Consider the following 16,831-nt stretch of genomic DNA (forward strand, 5'->3'; position numbering starts at 1 on the left):
AAAGAAATAGCTAAATAAGATGTCACAATATTTGAATTCAGGCTTTTTGATTATAACACTCAATGTGAATAGCACCAACTTGTGAAAAGAGCTGTAAGAAAAACTTAAAAATAAATAGCCTCAGAACACTACTTTTTTTTTTTTTTCCTCCCTGTTTTCCTATCACCTACGCATGAAAATAAATGACAGTCTTAACTTCTGGGTGCTAAGAATCATTCTCAACCCTACCAGAAATTTCTCATAATTGTATCTTTTCAAAGGATGTAGAGATTGGTTAAATTGGGCCATTTCTATCTTGGAATAAATTTGACTGAAAAACAAAACTGTACTGAAAATATCAGATGTTTCCAGGATGTATACTTAGATATTTGTGTTTTCTGTGATGTATTTTAGACTGAAATACATATTTCAGACTTGAATTATGTGTGTTTCAGTGCTCTCTGTCTTGAATTGTTGATTGTGAGACTGAAAGTACTTTTTAGTTTCTCCTTGTTTTCATGTCTGTCTATAGCACTATTTCCCTTCTTTGCACACATGTGCTTCCCAGAAAAGCAGACATGCAACCAGCCAGGTCCCAGGTAGGGATAAGTGGCAGAGAGAGGTTGGAAGACTTTCTCCAGCATGTAATTGTTGCATAGTCTAGATGTCGTCTATGCCTGCTTTACTGTGCCAGTGATGAAGGTTGTGGGAGTTGGGGCTGAATAATTTGTAGTAGTTGAAAATAACTCAATACTTGTAAAACTCTGGATTTTAAGGGTGCTCAGTCATTAAAACAAGAAAAAAAAATCAGTCTTGAAGCTTGTGAGAAAAAAGTTCAAGAGATCCTGTAAGCACTCCTGAATACATTCTTGGTATATGTGCACTGCTTATTACCTCCATTCCAAGTGTGAGTTTGCATTTTGCAGTGGATAAAAATGTTTACTCCTTACAAAAAATATTAGAAAATTGTGTTTTACAAACCTGTGTTTCTGCAAAGTTATGTTTTTTTTTTTCTTAGGCCAAAGTAATGATGCTTATGGTTGGCATCAGAGGAACCTTCAGACCATCTAAGTTTAGACTCTGAAAGTCTCTATCCCTAGAGTATATGGGAACCCATCATAAGTGTTTCCTACAGCACTTGCCTTTCCCTGCTGACTACATAAGGATCATATTTCTAGTATAGCCACCAAAGTTAGATTCCTAAAGTGACAGCACCAGTATTATACAAATGAACACAGATTCACAGATTTATTATTGTGATCCAACTAAGAGCGGATTTATAACACTAGGAGGAAAAAAAAAAAAACCCTTCATATTTTTTCCCTGGGCTCCTCCTTGTTTGTGCAAACATTGTCCATTGTGCAAACAATGATGAATGTTTAGATCGTGATCTGCTTCTGTTTAAGCGTTTCGTTGTTCACTGTTTCCATAATGAAATCAGGGCTAAAATAGATAATTTGAAAACAAATCATAGGAGTTTTCCGTGAAGTTTCTTTGGAATGCAGTCTGGTCTTATTATGTCACTCCCCTGTGAATTACATATGAAAGAGGCAAGGCGTAGGTGCCATAGGTGCCTTTTCTAGTCTCTATACAGTGAACACAGCTGAGAAAATACGAAACGCTTTTCCTTGAACTCAAATTTCCCTTACCTGGTCTCTACTTGTGTGTTATTATATAGTACATGGGAGGTTCTTTGAAGAGTCATACAAAATGTGAGGAGGTTTTTCTATTTATGTAATAAAGCTGATGTTAAGAGAATTTTTAGTTAATTTTCTGTTCCGTATTAACATGTTTTAACTCAAGAACACTGTAATTGTATTATGGTCTGACTAGTGAGTAAGCTTGATAGTCCTGATGTGTTACTTCATTGGGTGATATTTATAGGAGTTTAAAGCTTAAGACAATCAGGTCCTAGCATTCTTCTAAACCACCCTAAAAGTATGAGCTCCCATTTCATTTCAAGGAGAAAATAATCGACAGAAAGGAAGAAAGAAACAAATAAATATGAGTAAATATAAAGCAGAACTTAGACTTTCAAAAGAGCAGGTAAACATGAAGTATTTCTTAGAAACAGCTTTTCTACCTTGGGAGGGAGGGGGCAGTACATAGGAGATCCTCAAGCAAGGTCTCTCAAGCAGCAGCCCGTAGTGCTGATTTTCTGGGAATGGTAAGTGGTGTCAGAGCAAAAGAAATATGTTTTCTGCAGACTACCAAACAGGGAGTTTTGCAGCAGGGATGTGTTTTGGGTATGTATGTCACCAGGACTGAAGAAACCTGTATTCTTTGTTCTGTGGCACAGTTAATTAATTCAGATTAAATTGGCAATGGTTTATACCATTGACATTGGTACCTCATGCAGGTGTTGGGCAAGGAGCACTTGACATTTTTCTTTTTGCATCTGTATTTTTCTGAAGTTGTAGAATATGCAGTCCATTTGCACACGGGAGACTTGAAGAAAGCAGATGCAACTGGTGAGGCCTATCTTTGTATGCAAGGAGAAAAAAGCAACTCGGGGAAACGATGGCTTAACTCAAGAAACAGCCTGATCACTTTTGCTAGAGGGCAGGTAAAACAATGAGAAAAAATGTATCTGAATCTCTGAGTGTCTTTTTGGTAAAACTTTTGTTTACATAGAGTCTTTCATGGACAGAATATCAAAATTACCAATGTTTTATGTTCCATATAGACATAATTTGCTCTTGTAACTAAGAGGTGATTGTCTCCATAGGTAGCATGTTGCTTTTAAGCATCATCAGCATTCTGCAACAGTGAAAGAGTTAAGTTGATTAAATAATTTTGAGTTGGACTAAATACACAGTAAAAGTTCTATTTTAATATTCCAGAGTTTAAAGGCCAAGAACGTATCAGGGCTTTATGAAAGCACTGTTATTATTTCTCTAGGATATCTTACCTTTTTACCTACTTTAGAACATGACTTTTTCTTGTTAACTTTCCTGAATAGTAATGTTAGTTTTCCATGCAGAAGTTTTTGTTGTTTGTTTTTTCTTTTCATGTTTCAAGTCTTGCACTCATTTTAACTTTTGAACATCACAAACATATTCTTGTTTTTTGAGGCTTAAAGAGCTTTTTCTAGAAGAGTAATTCCTGGAGTAGTTATTGCCATAAGAACAAAGTACTAAAACAAATTTAAGTTCAGAGGAAATATCTATTTCATATCAAAAGGAGTTGTCTAGCTTATACTTTACTGGACCCTACTGTTCACTCTGAGTTTAGGTTTGGAAGACTTTTTGTTTTAAAAGAATCATAAAATCATAGCAAAGTATATAGGAATCTTCTTTTAGGGAGAATAGGAGGCAGCCTACTTTTCATTGTTGACAGCCAACCCAGGTTGGTTTGTTCTCTGATGTAGAAATCTAGAAAAATATGCTTGAAATAGGCTTCATTTATTCTATAATCATGCCTCTGCTAATTTTATTTGCTTTGCTTTTCACTTCTAAAGGTTCAAGAAGACACAATGGATTTTACATGAAAACCAAACTAAATCTTTGTAATTCATTATGTCCTCTGTAGTCCTGTATTTTCTTTATCTATTATGGAAGAGAATATGCATATCCACAGTCATATTTGTCAAGAACAAATCAAACTGCTAGCTCAGACTTCACAAAATAATGACAGAATAGTAGCATTCGTGGCTTTAAAGAGTAATGTAGGAAATTTTATAGATTGATCTTTTTGGTGATATATATAAAAGAGTTACATATAGTATATCTTAAAGATAAGAAAATAAAGACTTTATTTTGCAAAAATGTATGTTAAATTTTATTTAAGAATAAAAATTGTAGAGAAAAATATATGTACAATATAATTGACTTTTGTGAATAGTTACTCCAGTGGATATATAACTCATCCGTAAATTCACAAGGACTTTTTTTGTATAATCCAGACTTTTTGTCAGTTTTTTAATAGGCCTGTTCAGGAAGCTAAATCCTTCATCTGAAACATAAAGGGCTTGTCTATATCCTGTGCTATAGCACCTTAATCTTCTTCTTATATATAAAATTTTGTGTAGCAACTATTTGGATGTTCATTCTCTCCCAGTTTTCTTTGCTTCAACTGGCCCTCAAATGCCTAATTCTCTGCTCCTGGTCTTTGTCCTTTTTTAGTAGCTGACTCTTGTAGTCAATATGGTTTTTATAAGTAGCATGATTTATTTTTGTATGTCATTGTACTTGGCAGCAACTATGAAAAACTATGCAAGAGGGTTATTTGTTTTCAAAGCCCCAAGTTAGTCCTCAACTTTTGTCTTCAAGTTGCATTTTTGATTTAACCTTTCCAAGACAAATTCTTTTGTATGCAACAAGATAGCTTATAAAATCACAAGAAATAAAACAGTCTTATTTGTGGAGATTTTATTCTGCAGATGGTTTCCCATAAAAGTAGATGAATCCATTCATGAATAGTATGTTTCAAAACCTCATATCTTCAGGCTCAGTTCAAAAAGGCCAACAAATGCACACATTAAACAATGTGTGTTCTCAGTATCAGTATGCATACTTATGTGAGCTTTCCCATTGATTATAAAGGAAGATGAGCGCACAAAGAAGACAAACATGCAAACGGAAGAATATGAATATGCTACAAAGATTTCCATTAGAGAAAAATAGGAACATTACCTGAGGTCTATTCATCATTCAAGTCTGCTGTATGGGGAAAATTTGACCTCTTACAGAGTTAGCTTAAATGAAAAATGCTTATTCCTATAGCACAGTGATTAAAATCTTCCCAGCTACTGTTCCCTTCATTCCCATTTACCTGCCTAATTCCACTAAATTAACCATGAATTTTAGTGAACATTAAATTGCTTCAGATTTTCAGAATTATTAGACCCTTATTGTTCATCAGTTTCATTGGGAGTTAGGTTCTGGATCAAAACTTTCAGCACAAGGAGTAATTGATCTGATTTGGTTATTTCAGTCCATGAAGGGACTAGAAATGAGCTCTTTATTGCTAGTGTGGGTATCTGATGTTTCCAAAATTACTTCTTATTAAATATAGCAGCATTTTTAAATTCATAATTCATAATATTAAATGAATCAGAAAATATCAGCTATAGCATGTAATGTTTAATTATGAAACTCAAAGTCAATGGAATGGCATAAATGAGATAAATTTGCTTCCATTGAGATACAAAACAATGACCAGACACACAAGGCTAAACTGATAAATATTCAAATGCAGTGTTGTGGTTCAAGCCCAGCTGGCAACTAAGTACTACCCAGGTGCTCACTAACTTCCCCCCTCCACAGTGGGATGGAGAAGAGAATCAGAAAACAAGTAAAACCCCATGAGTTAAGAACGGTTTAATAATTGAAATAAAAGTAAATTATACTAATATTATAATAATAAGAAGAAATAAAGAGAAAGAGGAAGACATAACGCCTGGATCAGGTGTCTTGGCTGCGCTTCCTCCTGGCTTCTTTTGCCCCTCCTTACTGACAGAGCATGAGAGACTAAAAAGTCCTTGACTTAGAGTAAGCATTACTCAGCAACAACTAAAACATCAGTGTGCTATCAGCATTGTTCCCAGACTAAATCTAAAACACAGCACTGCACCAGCTACTAGCAAGAAAATTAACTCTATCCCAACTGAAGCCAGGAAAAGTAGATACATATTAACTTAAATATAATTTTTATTATTTTCATATAATTTTGATTATTTTCATATTGCAGGTGGATATTTTCAAAATCAAAGCAGTAAATCTCGGCAAGCTGAACCAAGTTCTTGTCGGATTTAAGAGTATAAAAAAAGGTTAGCAATGTTTTTCAGTAAATGTATGGTAATAATAATGTTGATTACCAGACTTACGAGATCCTAGAGCTTCAGAAATGTCTTAAATTTAAGATTAAATGTCACAAGTGGTTTTTTAGAAATTCTAGAAAATTAGAAGTTTATCTCTATTTTCTGCTGTTCATTATTTTTGTTGAATTATATGCATCAACTATCCAGCTGGGTTTTACTAAAATGTGCAAAGGATTCTTAGGAAATGTAACAATATAAAATTATATGTGAAACTTTTCCTCATGAAAGTTCGTATATATTTATGACTGCAGTCAACAAAGCTTTTGTTTTTCAGGAAGCAATATGGCATCATGCTTTTGCAATTTTTGACTTTTTTTCGTCCTCTTTATTTTTAGATGATGGACATTTTCATTTTAAAAGATTTTTTTTAGGATTCAATGCTTCTAGGTAAAGATAAGAAGAGAAAGTCAGTTCATCAGAATGGCAGTGGAACATAGAAGAAATGGCCTCATAGCTTGTTTTTTTCCTTCTAACCCATGAGAAATATATTCTTTTTAAGAGATTGTGCATACATGAGGTTGAGTGACAGATAAAAAGGCCGCACTTCCTGCAGTATTTTTTCTTGTCTTCCTTCTGACTCCACAGCAGCTACTGGAGTTAAGAAAATTTCTCACTTCTTAAAAATAAAAAGCAACAGCAAAGAGTATCATGAATCAATATTTTCTTTAATACTTTGGCTACAATTATGGCCTATTGTTTTTTTAAAGGCAACAGAGCAGAGATTCTGCATATATCCTACTTCTGCAGATAATGTAGATGATTGAAAGCGATAAGATTGTTCCAGAGCATGATAAGCTGAGTCTCTTGTTCTTTTATCTTCATTGATAAAACAAGATTATAAGATGACTCTGTAGGTTAAACTCAGAAAAACTGATCTGGAGAGTATTTCCCATGTATCTCCTAGGTGGCAACTTTAGAATGAATGGCAAAATTTTCATTGACTTCTCCAAGACTTGGAGTATAACCAAGTTTACCAAGACTCACAGAGATCTGAGTCTTCAAATGCTTTGTTTGCAGACAACCAAAACAATGGTCTCAGTCAAGAGAAAACCTTCAGTTGTGCTTATCTGACAGCATAGAGCCATGCCAGAAAGAAAGTTGTGTGTTGAGTGGATTTTCTGATCCTTTTTCCTTTGGGACATTGATAATAAAACTTCCTATCGGGGACTTCCCTGTATCTAGGCATCTCACACAGAAGACTTTCCATTCACTGGGACAATAATAGGTCATTAAATCAAATCTATCCCTATGTTTAATTTCACAAGATCTGTAAAAACTTTAAGACTTTTTCACTTTGTCTAATATTTTGGAGTGTAGGGAAACAAAAAAAATACATATACACACAGCCAATATATTTTCAAGAGTCTTATTTCTACAAGAAGTTTGACAAAAGAAAACATTTTATTGATTTTCTAAAGATAGAAACTTCTGACTGCATACACAGAACATTTTGTTGCTTAAAAGGTATTAATTAATAATGCCTTGTTTGTTTTCAATCAGATGAGTGGTTCCTGGAAAAAATTGTTATAAAGGAAGTGTTCTACCCTTTTTCTGCACATATTTTTGTTCACAGTGACTGGATAAATAAACACTCCAAGAAAGATTTTGTAGAAGTGGCAATTCCACTCAAAGGTAATGCCAGCAGAAATGTCCTTCTTTTGCATGAATCACTACTGCATGGCAGAGCAGGCCAGAACCAGTGCAAGGCTACTTCACAATGTAGGCAGAACTGAGCATTGGTATGCCAGTGGTGATGGGCAGGGGCCTGGACCAAGGTGAATCATGCCTTCTGTAAACAAGGAGGAAGAAATTATGCCTGAGATGCAGAATATGGAAATGAATTGTAATACTGAAAGAGCCTCCTCTGGCAGCATGTAGCTCGTCCTTAGAATAATACAGAGAAGATAGACATGGCTTGTGCATGAGTGTGACATGGGTTCATGAAGCAGCTGGCTTGGTTTTCCACACCTCCATTGGGCTAAAATGAGTAATGAGGGGTTTGCATCTTTGTTGCCTGACTTGCCTGTACTAGATCCAACACTACCAGGCAATGTAATCTTGTATCTTTTGGGTTATATTGCCTTATAACTTAGACAGGGATCTGAATGTATGTCTGTTTTCATTGCAGAAACATCTGTGGCACCTCTTCTCACAAAAAATTTTGATACTAAAAGCAGGGGACGATGGCAAACATGGGTGCACTGCACACAACTACCAAAAAATGTTCCTGATATCCAAGTTGTTGTATTTGGAAGAAAAGGGAAATCTCCTGCACAGAAAGTTCAGAATCTGAATGATAGTCCATTTTTGGTCAGTTTCTTTTTTATTTCACACAAATCTCATGAAACAGTTTCAATAAAAGTTGTAGTCAATGTACGTGAAGTTGTGTGGAATGATATTTTGTTTATCAAAGTTAATGTTTATACCTCCGTGTCTTAAATAAACAGCACTTGGAGATCTCAGATGTGGGCTAATACATATCACTTATGAAAGCTCTCTTGAGCAAATGCCAACTTTGACATGGAAAGCCTCATTAACTTTGAATTAAGACTAGTAGGCCTCAACAGTAAGGCAATAAATAACAAATCTATTCCACACTTCCTTTATGTTCTGCTTCTCAGACCTTGACTAATCCATTTTCACTACTTAGAAGCTGTCTCTCTTTACAATGAGCTTGGGCCTGGGCAAATATCTGTTCTGTAGTTTGCACATGAAATTCATGAGAGCTTCTGGACAGGTGTGTGAACCTGGGTCACAATTTCAAAAGGTTTTTATTCTTAAACGTGGAAAAAAAAAGTCATCATCCAGCTTTTGCAGAAAGGCAATATAAACATCTCTTGCTCAACTGCTGCAAGATGAAAAGCTACAAGCAGAAGTGTATGATACAACTTGTGGAAACCAGCCATCCTTTCTTTTGATCACTAAAGTGACTGAGAACAGAACCAATACCCAGGGTTAAAAATCGTCTTGTGTTAAAAATTTCAGTTCAAGTTTGAGAATAAAGATGTGATGGAGAGGAGATAAATAGGAAGTGACAGAAAAGAATAGTAATGTGATTCGGTTCAGAAATACAGAATCAGTCATACATTTCCTTGCTTCTATATGTTGGTGTAGTCTCTGCAGCCAATTCTCTCAACATAAATTATGATACAAATAGGAATTCAAATTAACTTGCAATCTTAATGGGACTTCCCCACCCTAACATTAATGTCCTTGACTAGTATTTTTACTTATTTTATTTGTCTTTTTAACTGAACTTAAAGTGTGTCATGGAGATTCTTACATACAATTTTTTTTTTCTTTATTTTTCTAACAGTTGACTGTTGGTGATATTGGAGATATAACAAAAGTTTCCTTTGTGTTATCTGGTCCTTGCTTAGAAAGAGGAATTAAACTTCATAAGGTATGCTAAATACACTACATATAAACTTATTCTTCATAATACCAGTAAATATTGTTGAGAGACAGATTTTAGTTTTGCAGCACACTAACAAGGCATCTTTTGGCTCACTTACCTGTTACCTACAAATGATTGCTGACAATTTCCAGATCTCTTTGTGGGCAGATCTACCTTGTTTGCACCTGCTGAAGTGCTTATAGCTATATCTATTTACTGATGTGCATATCCCTTCTGTATAGCTCGTCATGACATGGAAGGCAATATTTTCTGCTGATGTTAAGAAATGTTAATCCCTGCATGGAAATACCAGCAGTCTCCTGACACAGAGCAACCTGCTTGAGGAAACCGATTAAGCTGATCCTTTAGTATTTATTCATTGCAACACAGTCATCAGTGGGCCTTAAACATCTGATTGTACTTTAATATGTACTTCGGCTCTCTCATAAAAAGGGTTGGAGAACTGAATTAATGCTGTCAATCTTTATAATTCAACTAGATTTTAAATGTCTACCTTTCCGCAGTGTAGGTAGAAAGATTGAATATAAGGTGGGCCTGATAATGCTTGAGCTTTGGGGGACTACTAAAACTTGAAGGTTAATGCAAAGAAAAACTGTGTCAATGAGCTCTGCCTATAGGTAAGAGCCAAAAAGCACTGTGGACATAGCACTGAATTATTCAAAAGTAAGTATAAGAATGTACTTCTGAACTGGGCCACACAGTACCTTAAGCCTATTATGGATTTAAAAGATCAAAGGGTGATTCTCTATGTGAATAAACAATCCGGGAACTGTTCCGATGGCAAATGCTAGAGACAGGTGTGTTCCAGTCTAAAATTTGAATGGGTTTATGGTACTCAGAAGAACATTAAGTCTCGGTTTATGAGCTCTAAGAATTGAGGAGAAGTTTATCTTGTTCGTATTTTCTCCCCAGATGTGTTCTTTGTCAGCTAATTTTGTAGACTCAGATTAGACTACAAGTATGGAAAGAACAGGTAACAAAAATGAACGTTTTGTTTTAAATATGCATCTCCAGCTATTTGACAAAGCATCCAACAACATGTTGACACTACCCTCGCTATATCTATTGTGTGATTATGTAATATACAATTTCAGCCTCAGGAACTGGTGACTCAAAACACGGCAGAAAATTCATAAATATAATAGTTTGCTTTCTGCTTTCTTTTCAGAGATAACCCTCTGTAAATGGCTAAGTGATTTTAGTTTATGCTTTTACATACTTTAAAAGTTATTTAATAATTGGTTTACTAGTAGCTATAAATTGTTGCAATCTACAAGAAGTCAATAGGTTGCTATAGATCTATGTAGTCTTCTACTGGTGCACTTACAACCCACAACATCATAAGCCACAATAACATATACTGCTTGTGCCAGCAATATGCTTATAACATCTATCACTCATTTATTAGCCTGTTTATACATTATTTATACATGGAAGCAAAATCTAAAATATAACAAGTTGGTTGTGCTTTAATAGTACACTTAACAGTACAGCAAAAAAAAAAGAGATGATATATAGAAATAGAAAGACTACAAGAGGCAGAGAGTATGTGTAAGCTCACTATGACCCAGTGGTCAAAGGCAGCCCCAATTGAAAAGAATTCCCTTCCTTGCCTTCTCCTTAGGAGAAAGAGGTAATAATCAAAGTTTCAGAAATTTCAGAAAAATACAGATGAAACTTCAAAGGCTAAAAAGGAAATAAAATCCCTACATTCATTTTGCCACTCCCCATTTTCTCTATTTTGGTGTTTACAGCAACTTCAGAGTACTGAAGTTTTTCCTGTTGATCTCCTATGGTTTTCTGCACACTTCTGTAGAAAATAATGTAACCTTAGCAAAAATTATGTCTGTTCTGTATCTTTTGAAGGTTTGTGTACCATAGAATGAGTTGCCTTTTCTTGCTTAAAAATAGTTTCTTGCCCTTTCCAAGATAAAACACAAAACAATTTTTACTTTCATACAGAATATAGAAACACTAAATGATATGGAGATGAAATTCGCACTTAGATGTTACCTTACAACTAACAAGAACTTGTCAGGCACATTTTATTTTAAGACCAAAGTCTGCATAAATTTACATGTGTCATTTTTATAAGTCCAGTTTCTACAGGTCATCTGCCTGTATATGAATGTAAACCTTAGTCCAATTTTAATGCAAATAGGAGTTTGTGATACTTGTTGATATTTAGGTAAGGAAGTTTGTATTGATAGATGTTAAGGAGGGTATTTTTGTATGAGAAGTTAGACATTTAGTGTGAGAAAATTCAGTTACTGCAACTGAAAAAATGGGTGAAAAGCTGGCTACAATTTTAGTGGAATTTAATACTATCTAAAGAAAAACACTGTTTATTCAGCAATTAATGGTTTAATTCTGAAAATGGTCATGGGGAAATTTTTACTTTCATCTGAAAGCCTTGTGCCTGACCTTGTGAACCCCTGGGCACAAAGCATGAGCTGCAACGGAGAATGCTGTCATTGCATTTCTAGGAAATCAAAGGCAAGATAGTAAGTCAAAATGTCAAGAGTGAAACTCTTCAAATTCTTAATAATTTCAATTACATAGTTCAATTATATAAATATTTATGCATTTCAGAGCTTCCATTTGAAGTTTATGTAAGGAAATCCATACTAAGGGTTTCCAAACATTGGTGTGTGTTTCCTCTGCAATGAGCCACAGACTTTTGTTCCTGGCACTAGTGTTAGTAGTGGTAATAAGTTACCACAGTGATTTTGCAGTCCCTGCTTAAGAATTTCAGTTAATTAATGTCTTGATGAAATTAAGGTTTTGTTTCAATTTGATTTCTTTTTAGTGTCTTGGGTACAATATTCCTACGCAAGGAGATTCTAAAGGCTGAAGAAATAATTTCTGCAGACTTGTAGTCATTATCATGTATCAGGTTCAATCCTGCATGTAATAGTTACCAGAAATGTTTCTACATATGCTTGATAGTTTGTTATTCTGTATTTTATAACCTGACCTAGTATAAAGTTCACAACCTGAGCTGATCTTCACTTTGACTGTCTCAGTAGCTAGGATAGCTAGGCTCCCAAGGCAGTTGGCTTAAAGGTTCTAAGTTCACACATTTGAAGCCTAATTTGTTCAGTCTCCACTGAGTATTTTAAGTCAGGTGGAATGAAGCTGGGCCTAAGCTCACACCTTGTATTGGAATTCATTTTTCACATAACTTTTTTCCACAGAGCCCTGAAGGCCACTGGACACCTAATTTCTGCCAACTTTGAAAATCCTAGCTGATATATAGCAACTCACATGTAAACAAATAAAAAGCAGCAAAACAAATGTTTTTGCAAAATAGACGTATGCTATTAAGGTTGATGTAACTGTATTCATTTGACATTCTGAAATTGCAAGTATATACAGGTCAATTTAATCTGTATCCTTCCTTGGTTCTTTACAAATAGGTCCTATGCCTGTGCCAATGTGCAATGATGAATATACCTGTATATATCAGGCTGCAGAATCAGCAGCTTGCAGCAACTACTGTAGCTATTATGCAGGATCAGGGAGCTTTAATAAAGTGTTTGCAGGTGTTAATAATAGGAAGAAATGTCTGTTTCTGTTGGGATAGAAATAAGGAATGAAATAATTCACATAAATTATTTCTCTACTGATTCTGCCTGCAGCTTCTGCTGAAAGACCTGGACACTAAACAAGAGCTGGGCTTTCACAGCGAAGAGCGGTATCTGTTTGGAGAAGGTGGATCTGAGACTGTGACAGAACTAGCAGCAGTCAGACCAGACAAGCCACCACTCAGGGGTATGCTACTGAACTGAAAAATTAAATAGATAAGTAAATGCACACACACACACAAAGTTGTGAACTGCTTAATGGAATTAACACAATGGGCAAGATTGCAAAGAATTTTATATATATATTAAAAAAAAAGCCACTCAAAATTGTTTTAAAAAAATTCATTCAATATACCTGTGTAAGCTGTGGGGTCTTTAATAATGGGTATTGCTAAGCACTTTTTCTGCTTTAAGACAACTATAATGCATTGTTTTCACTAGGATAAGTAGCCATATGGAAGCCTGAAAAATGCACAAAGCTCAGATAGTGCATTTCCATTGAAATTTTAAAAAAAACATCTGATTTACACTCAGTGAGGAACTAAATCAGTTTTAAAAAAGGCTGTGCAAAATCATAATGGCATAAATCAAAAAAAGGATAAACAATTTTTTTTCAAGGTTTTCTTCAAACCCTACTTCTGCCCCAGAAGCTCTGTTTCATCATTGTATTCAAAATATATCTTCCTTTGTTCTGATTGCATTCGATAAAATATTTAGAAAAGAATTCTCATTCATTATACCTATGAACAGAAGTCTTAGTTAAAATATTTAAAACTTTTTGCATTTAATATCTGACTGAAGGCTAGACTGCAAATGGAAATATATCTGAACTGTCTGTTATAACATTTAATTCTTCGTAGGCCTTACAGAAACCATAAAATAACCCAAACCTCTGCTACGCTGCCTCAAGGAATATGTACCATATAACTCACCAGCCAAAAGTCATGGCAAGCCACCCTTTGTGGTGAAGAATAGTAATAACAATGCATATCTGTATAAATAGCTGAGCCATTTCTCCTGAACATATTAATTAATATTTGCCATAATTATAAAAATGTGAGACTAAACCAGAATTCAGCTGATCCAGAACAAAAAAGCACATTTCATCTGTTAAATCTGTGCTTTTTATTTTGGTAAAATGTTGTTAGAGTTGATAAATCCTAACTCAAATTATGACCTTTCAATCCTATGAGAATTCAAAGCTTTTGACAAAGCCTGATAAAATCTAGGTGATTCTTTCTTTCAGTTGATTCCAGTGACCAGTGGATAAGTCTCTAGTACATTTTCTTTTCCTGTAATGTAAGCATGTATCATTGCATTGATTCATAAAGGTCATTTACTTTCTAATGCTATACTTTGCTGTTGTGTGGTAGCTAGCAATCTATACGAAACTCAGGCAGAACATTAATGTCAATTACTATAACATCATTCCTTGGTCTTGAAATTAATCCTTTACCTAAAATAAATTGATTTATAACGTTTGGCAATTACATTGCTAAATAGTCTGAGTTCATAATGTCTTTTGTCACTGATTTTTCATGACAGAAGTTCTTTACTCGATCAGTGTTCATACAGGAACATTGCCTGCATCAGGGACTGATGCAGATGTATTTATTACAATATTTGGAGAACAGGGAGACTCCTGCAAAAGGAAACTAAGACAGTTGAATTTTGAAAGTGGACAGGTTAGTACTGATTTATTTTCCTTACATCTTTGCTTAACGTGTTTTATTTTATTACTTTCTTCCAACTCCATATTTCTTTTCAATTATCAAATACAACCATTGATGTTACACCGTGCTAACCTGTGAAAAGATGTGTTGCTTACCAAGTATAGACATTTTACCTGAATTGGGATTATGGTTTAGGAATAGTTCAAGTACCAGTAAATTTAAAACACACAAGCTATTAATAGCTGTTCCTAGAAACTGGAATTGAAGTTAATCATACATAAAATTCCATGGCTTAATTTTCAGTTGTGAAGCTGGTATAGAAATATCAGTGCTATTTCCTGTGGCTCCTCCTTTAAAATCCATTTTTTTAAAAGATCTGTCTAGATACAGTTAAAAGAGAGATTTTCAACTCTCTCAAGAGAGAGAAATGTGTCAGTATATGTTAGTTAACCCATTTAAATAAAGAATTGAAAACAGGTAAAGCTGCTTTTAAACATACTGTGACTGCTCAAGATAAATCCTAGGAGAGATTTTCTGGTCAACCTTTGGTGATTACCAAATTAATATCTACACAACACATTGGCACATACCCTGAACTCTGGCAAGATATGAATAGGCAGGATTTAAAAAGACCTTTCAATTGCTCAATTGATCCTGTACAATAAAGTAGATCCTCTATACTTATTGCATACCATTTATTCAGATCTCTGATGGCTGAGATGCTGTAGCTTTCCTAGCAACTTGTCCCATGGCTTTCCTAGCCTGGCCATTAAACTGTTCTATCATTATCTTTATAATGTCAAAATATTTTCTTGAGTTTAGAAACACAGAAACTAGCCATGTTATCCTTTTGTTCCATAGTCATTGATATGTTCTCTTCCAGAAATTTGTGTAAGCTCTTTTTAAACATGTAATGAGCATCCACAGTCTTCTGCGGTAGTATGGACTGTAGTTGATCGGCAACCTCTGTAAAACTTCCACATACTACTTTCATCTGCTTTCCCTGCTTTTACTGGAAGAAACAGTGAATGTTTTTTCCTTCTCTTTGCTGTTCTTGCTTTTATAGACCTCTGTCCTCTGTGCACTTCTTTTGTTGCTGGATTGTTCATTGTTCCTTGTGTAGAAGAACGTCTCTTTAGTCATTCTTCTTACACTTTCCTGTATCTTTTTCTGATTCTTCAGTAATACATTCACAACCTCTTAAAAACTTTGCCATCACCTCCTCTGGTTCTCTTTTTAGTTCTTTGTCAGAGTTTTATTAGCTTAGCTCTAGCTTCCATCTTCAGACAGCTGTTGCTCTAAATGGATTGTATGATATAGTATATAAAGTACTTCGATGCAGGACACCTACATTAATTTCTAAGCTCAGTCACTGGTTTATCTGATGACCTGAATGTATCATTTTACCTTCCTTGTGTTCTTCATTTCCCACCATAAAATGAAGATAACCAATAGTTTAGGCAAAAATGAAAAGATCATCTATATTTCAATTTAGTTTACTTCCCTTTTCATTTAATGCTAAGGAAAATTAAATACTTCTTTTAAAAATATGCTTAATCTCTCCTTTCCATGGCAATAGCATAGTGCTAAATTAATAATAGTATTGTCCTAGTACCTAGTGAAATTACTATCCATTGGGAGATATATTATGATTTGGCCATAGTCTTCTCACTCAAAATATTTAGGCATGTTTTTCATAGAATTGTAGCATGGTATGGGTTGAAAGGGACCTTAGAGATCACCTAGTTCCAACCCCTCTGCCACAGGCAGGGAAACCTTCCAGTAGACCAGATGGTCCCATCCAACCTGGCCTTGAACGCTATCAGTGATAGGGCAGCTGCAACTTCTCTGAGAAACCTGTTCCAGTGTCTCACCACCCTCACCGTGAAGAATTTTTTCCTAATATCTAATCTAAATCTACCTTTTTCTTATAGTCTCTTTCAGATGTCATTTTTTGCAGAATCCTGCTGCCTTAGTTCAAACTGTGCTATTAAAAGATTGGAAGAGGTTTGTGATGTTGATTGCCTGGATGACATTATTAAAAATTCCAGTTAATTCTTGGCATTTTTGAGGGCATATGTTTATAGGCAATTAAGAGAGCTAATAAAAGACATACAGGTGCATAGTCTGTGACATAATCTGGAAAAGAGGTCTAAAAAGAAATAATTTACATGACACTTTCAAGCTGGACCTCAATTCAGAGTTAATGACAGAGCTCTCAGAGTTAAAGAAATCAAAGCCACTATACTGAGCTATAGAGTGCTGAGTGTCTTTGCAAGCAGATCCTTTTTTTCAGATGAGCTATTTTTGTACTGTGGACAATGAAAATTTTCTTCAGCTTAGATATTTTATG

At 34.8% G+C, this 16,831-nt stretch overlaps 1 protein-coding gene across 1 annotated transcript in view; it reads left to right on the forward strand.

Moving 5' to 3' along the window:
- Positions 1-16,831, forward strand: part of RP1 (RP1 axonemal microtubule associated) — a gene marked incomplete at both ends in the record, with an annotated part of 187,407 nt that overhangs the window by 123,170 nt on the left and 47,406 nt on the right. The window contains 7 exons of the mRNA XM_080609709.1: positions 2,394-2,545; positions 5,671-5,749; positions 7,301-7,432; positions 7,929-8,110; positions 9,117-9,203; positions 12,860-12,992; positions 14,351-14,490. Coding sequence (XP_080465835.1) covers positions 2,394-2,545; positions 5,671-5,749; positions 7,301-7,432; positions 7,929-8,110; positions 9,117-9,203; positions 12,860-12,992; positions 14,351-14,490 — 905 coding nt within the window. The remainder of the gene's footprint in view (positions 1-2,393; positions 2,546-5,670; positions 5,750-7,300; positions 7,433-7,928; positions 8,111-9,116; positions 9,204-12,859; positions 12,993-14,350; positions 14,491-16,831) is intronic.

This window comes from Psittacula echo (assembly GCF_963264785.1).
Source record: "Psittacula echo genome assembly, chromosome: 2".
NCBI classification, from domain to species: domain Eukaryota; kingdom Metazoa; phylum Chordata; class Aves; order Psittaciformes; family Psittacidae; genus Psittacula; species Psittacula echo.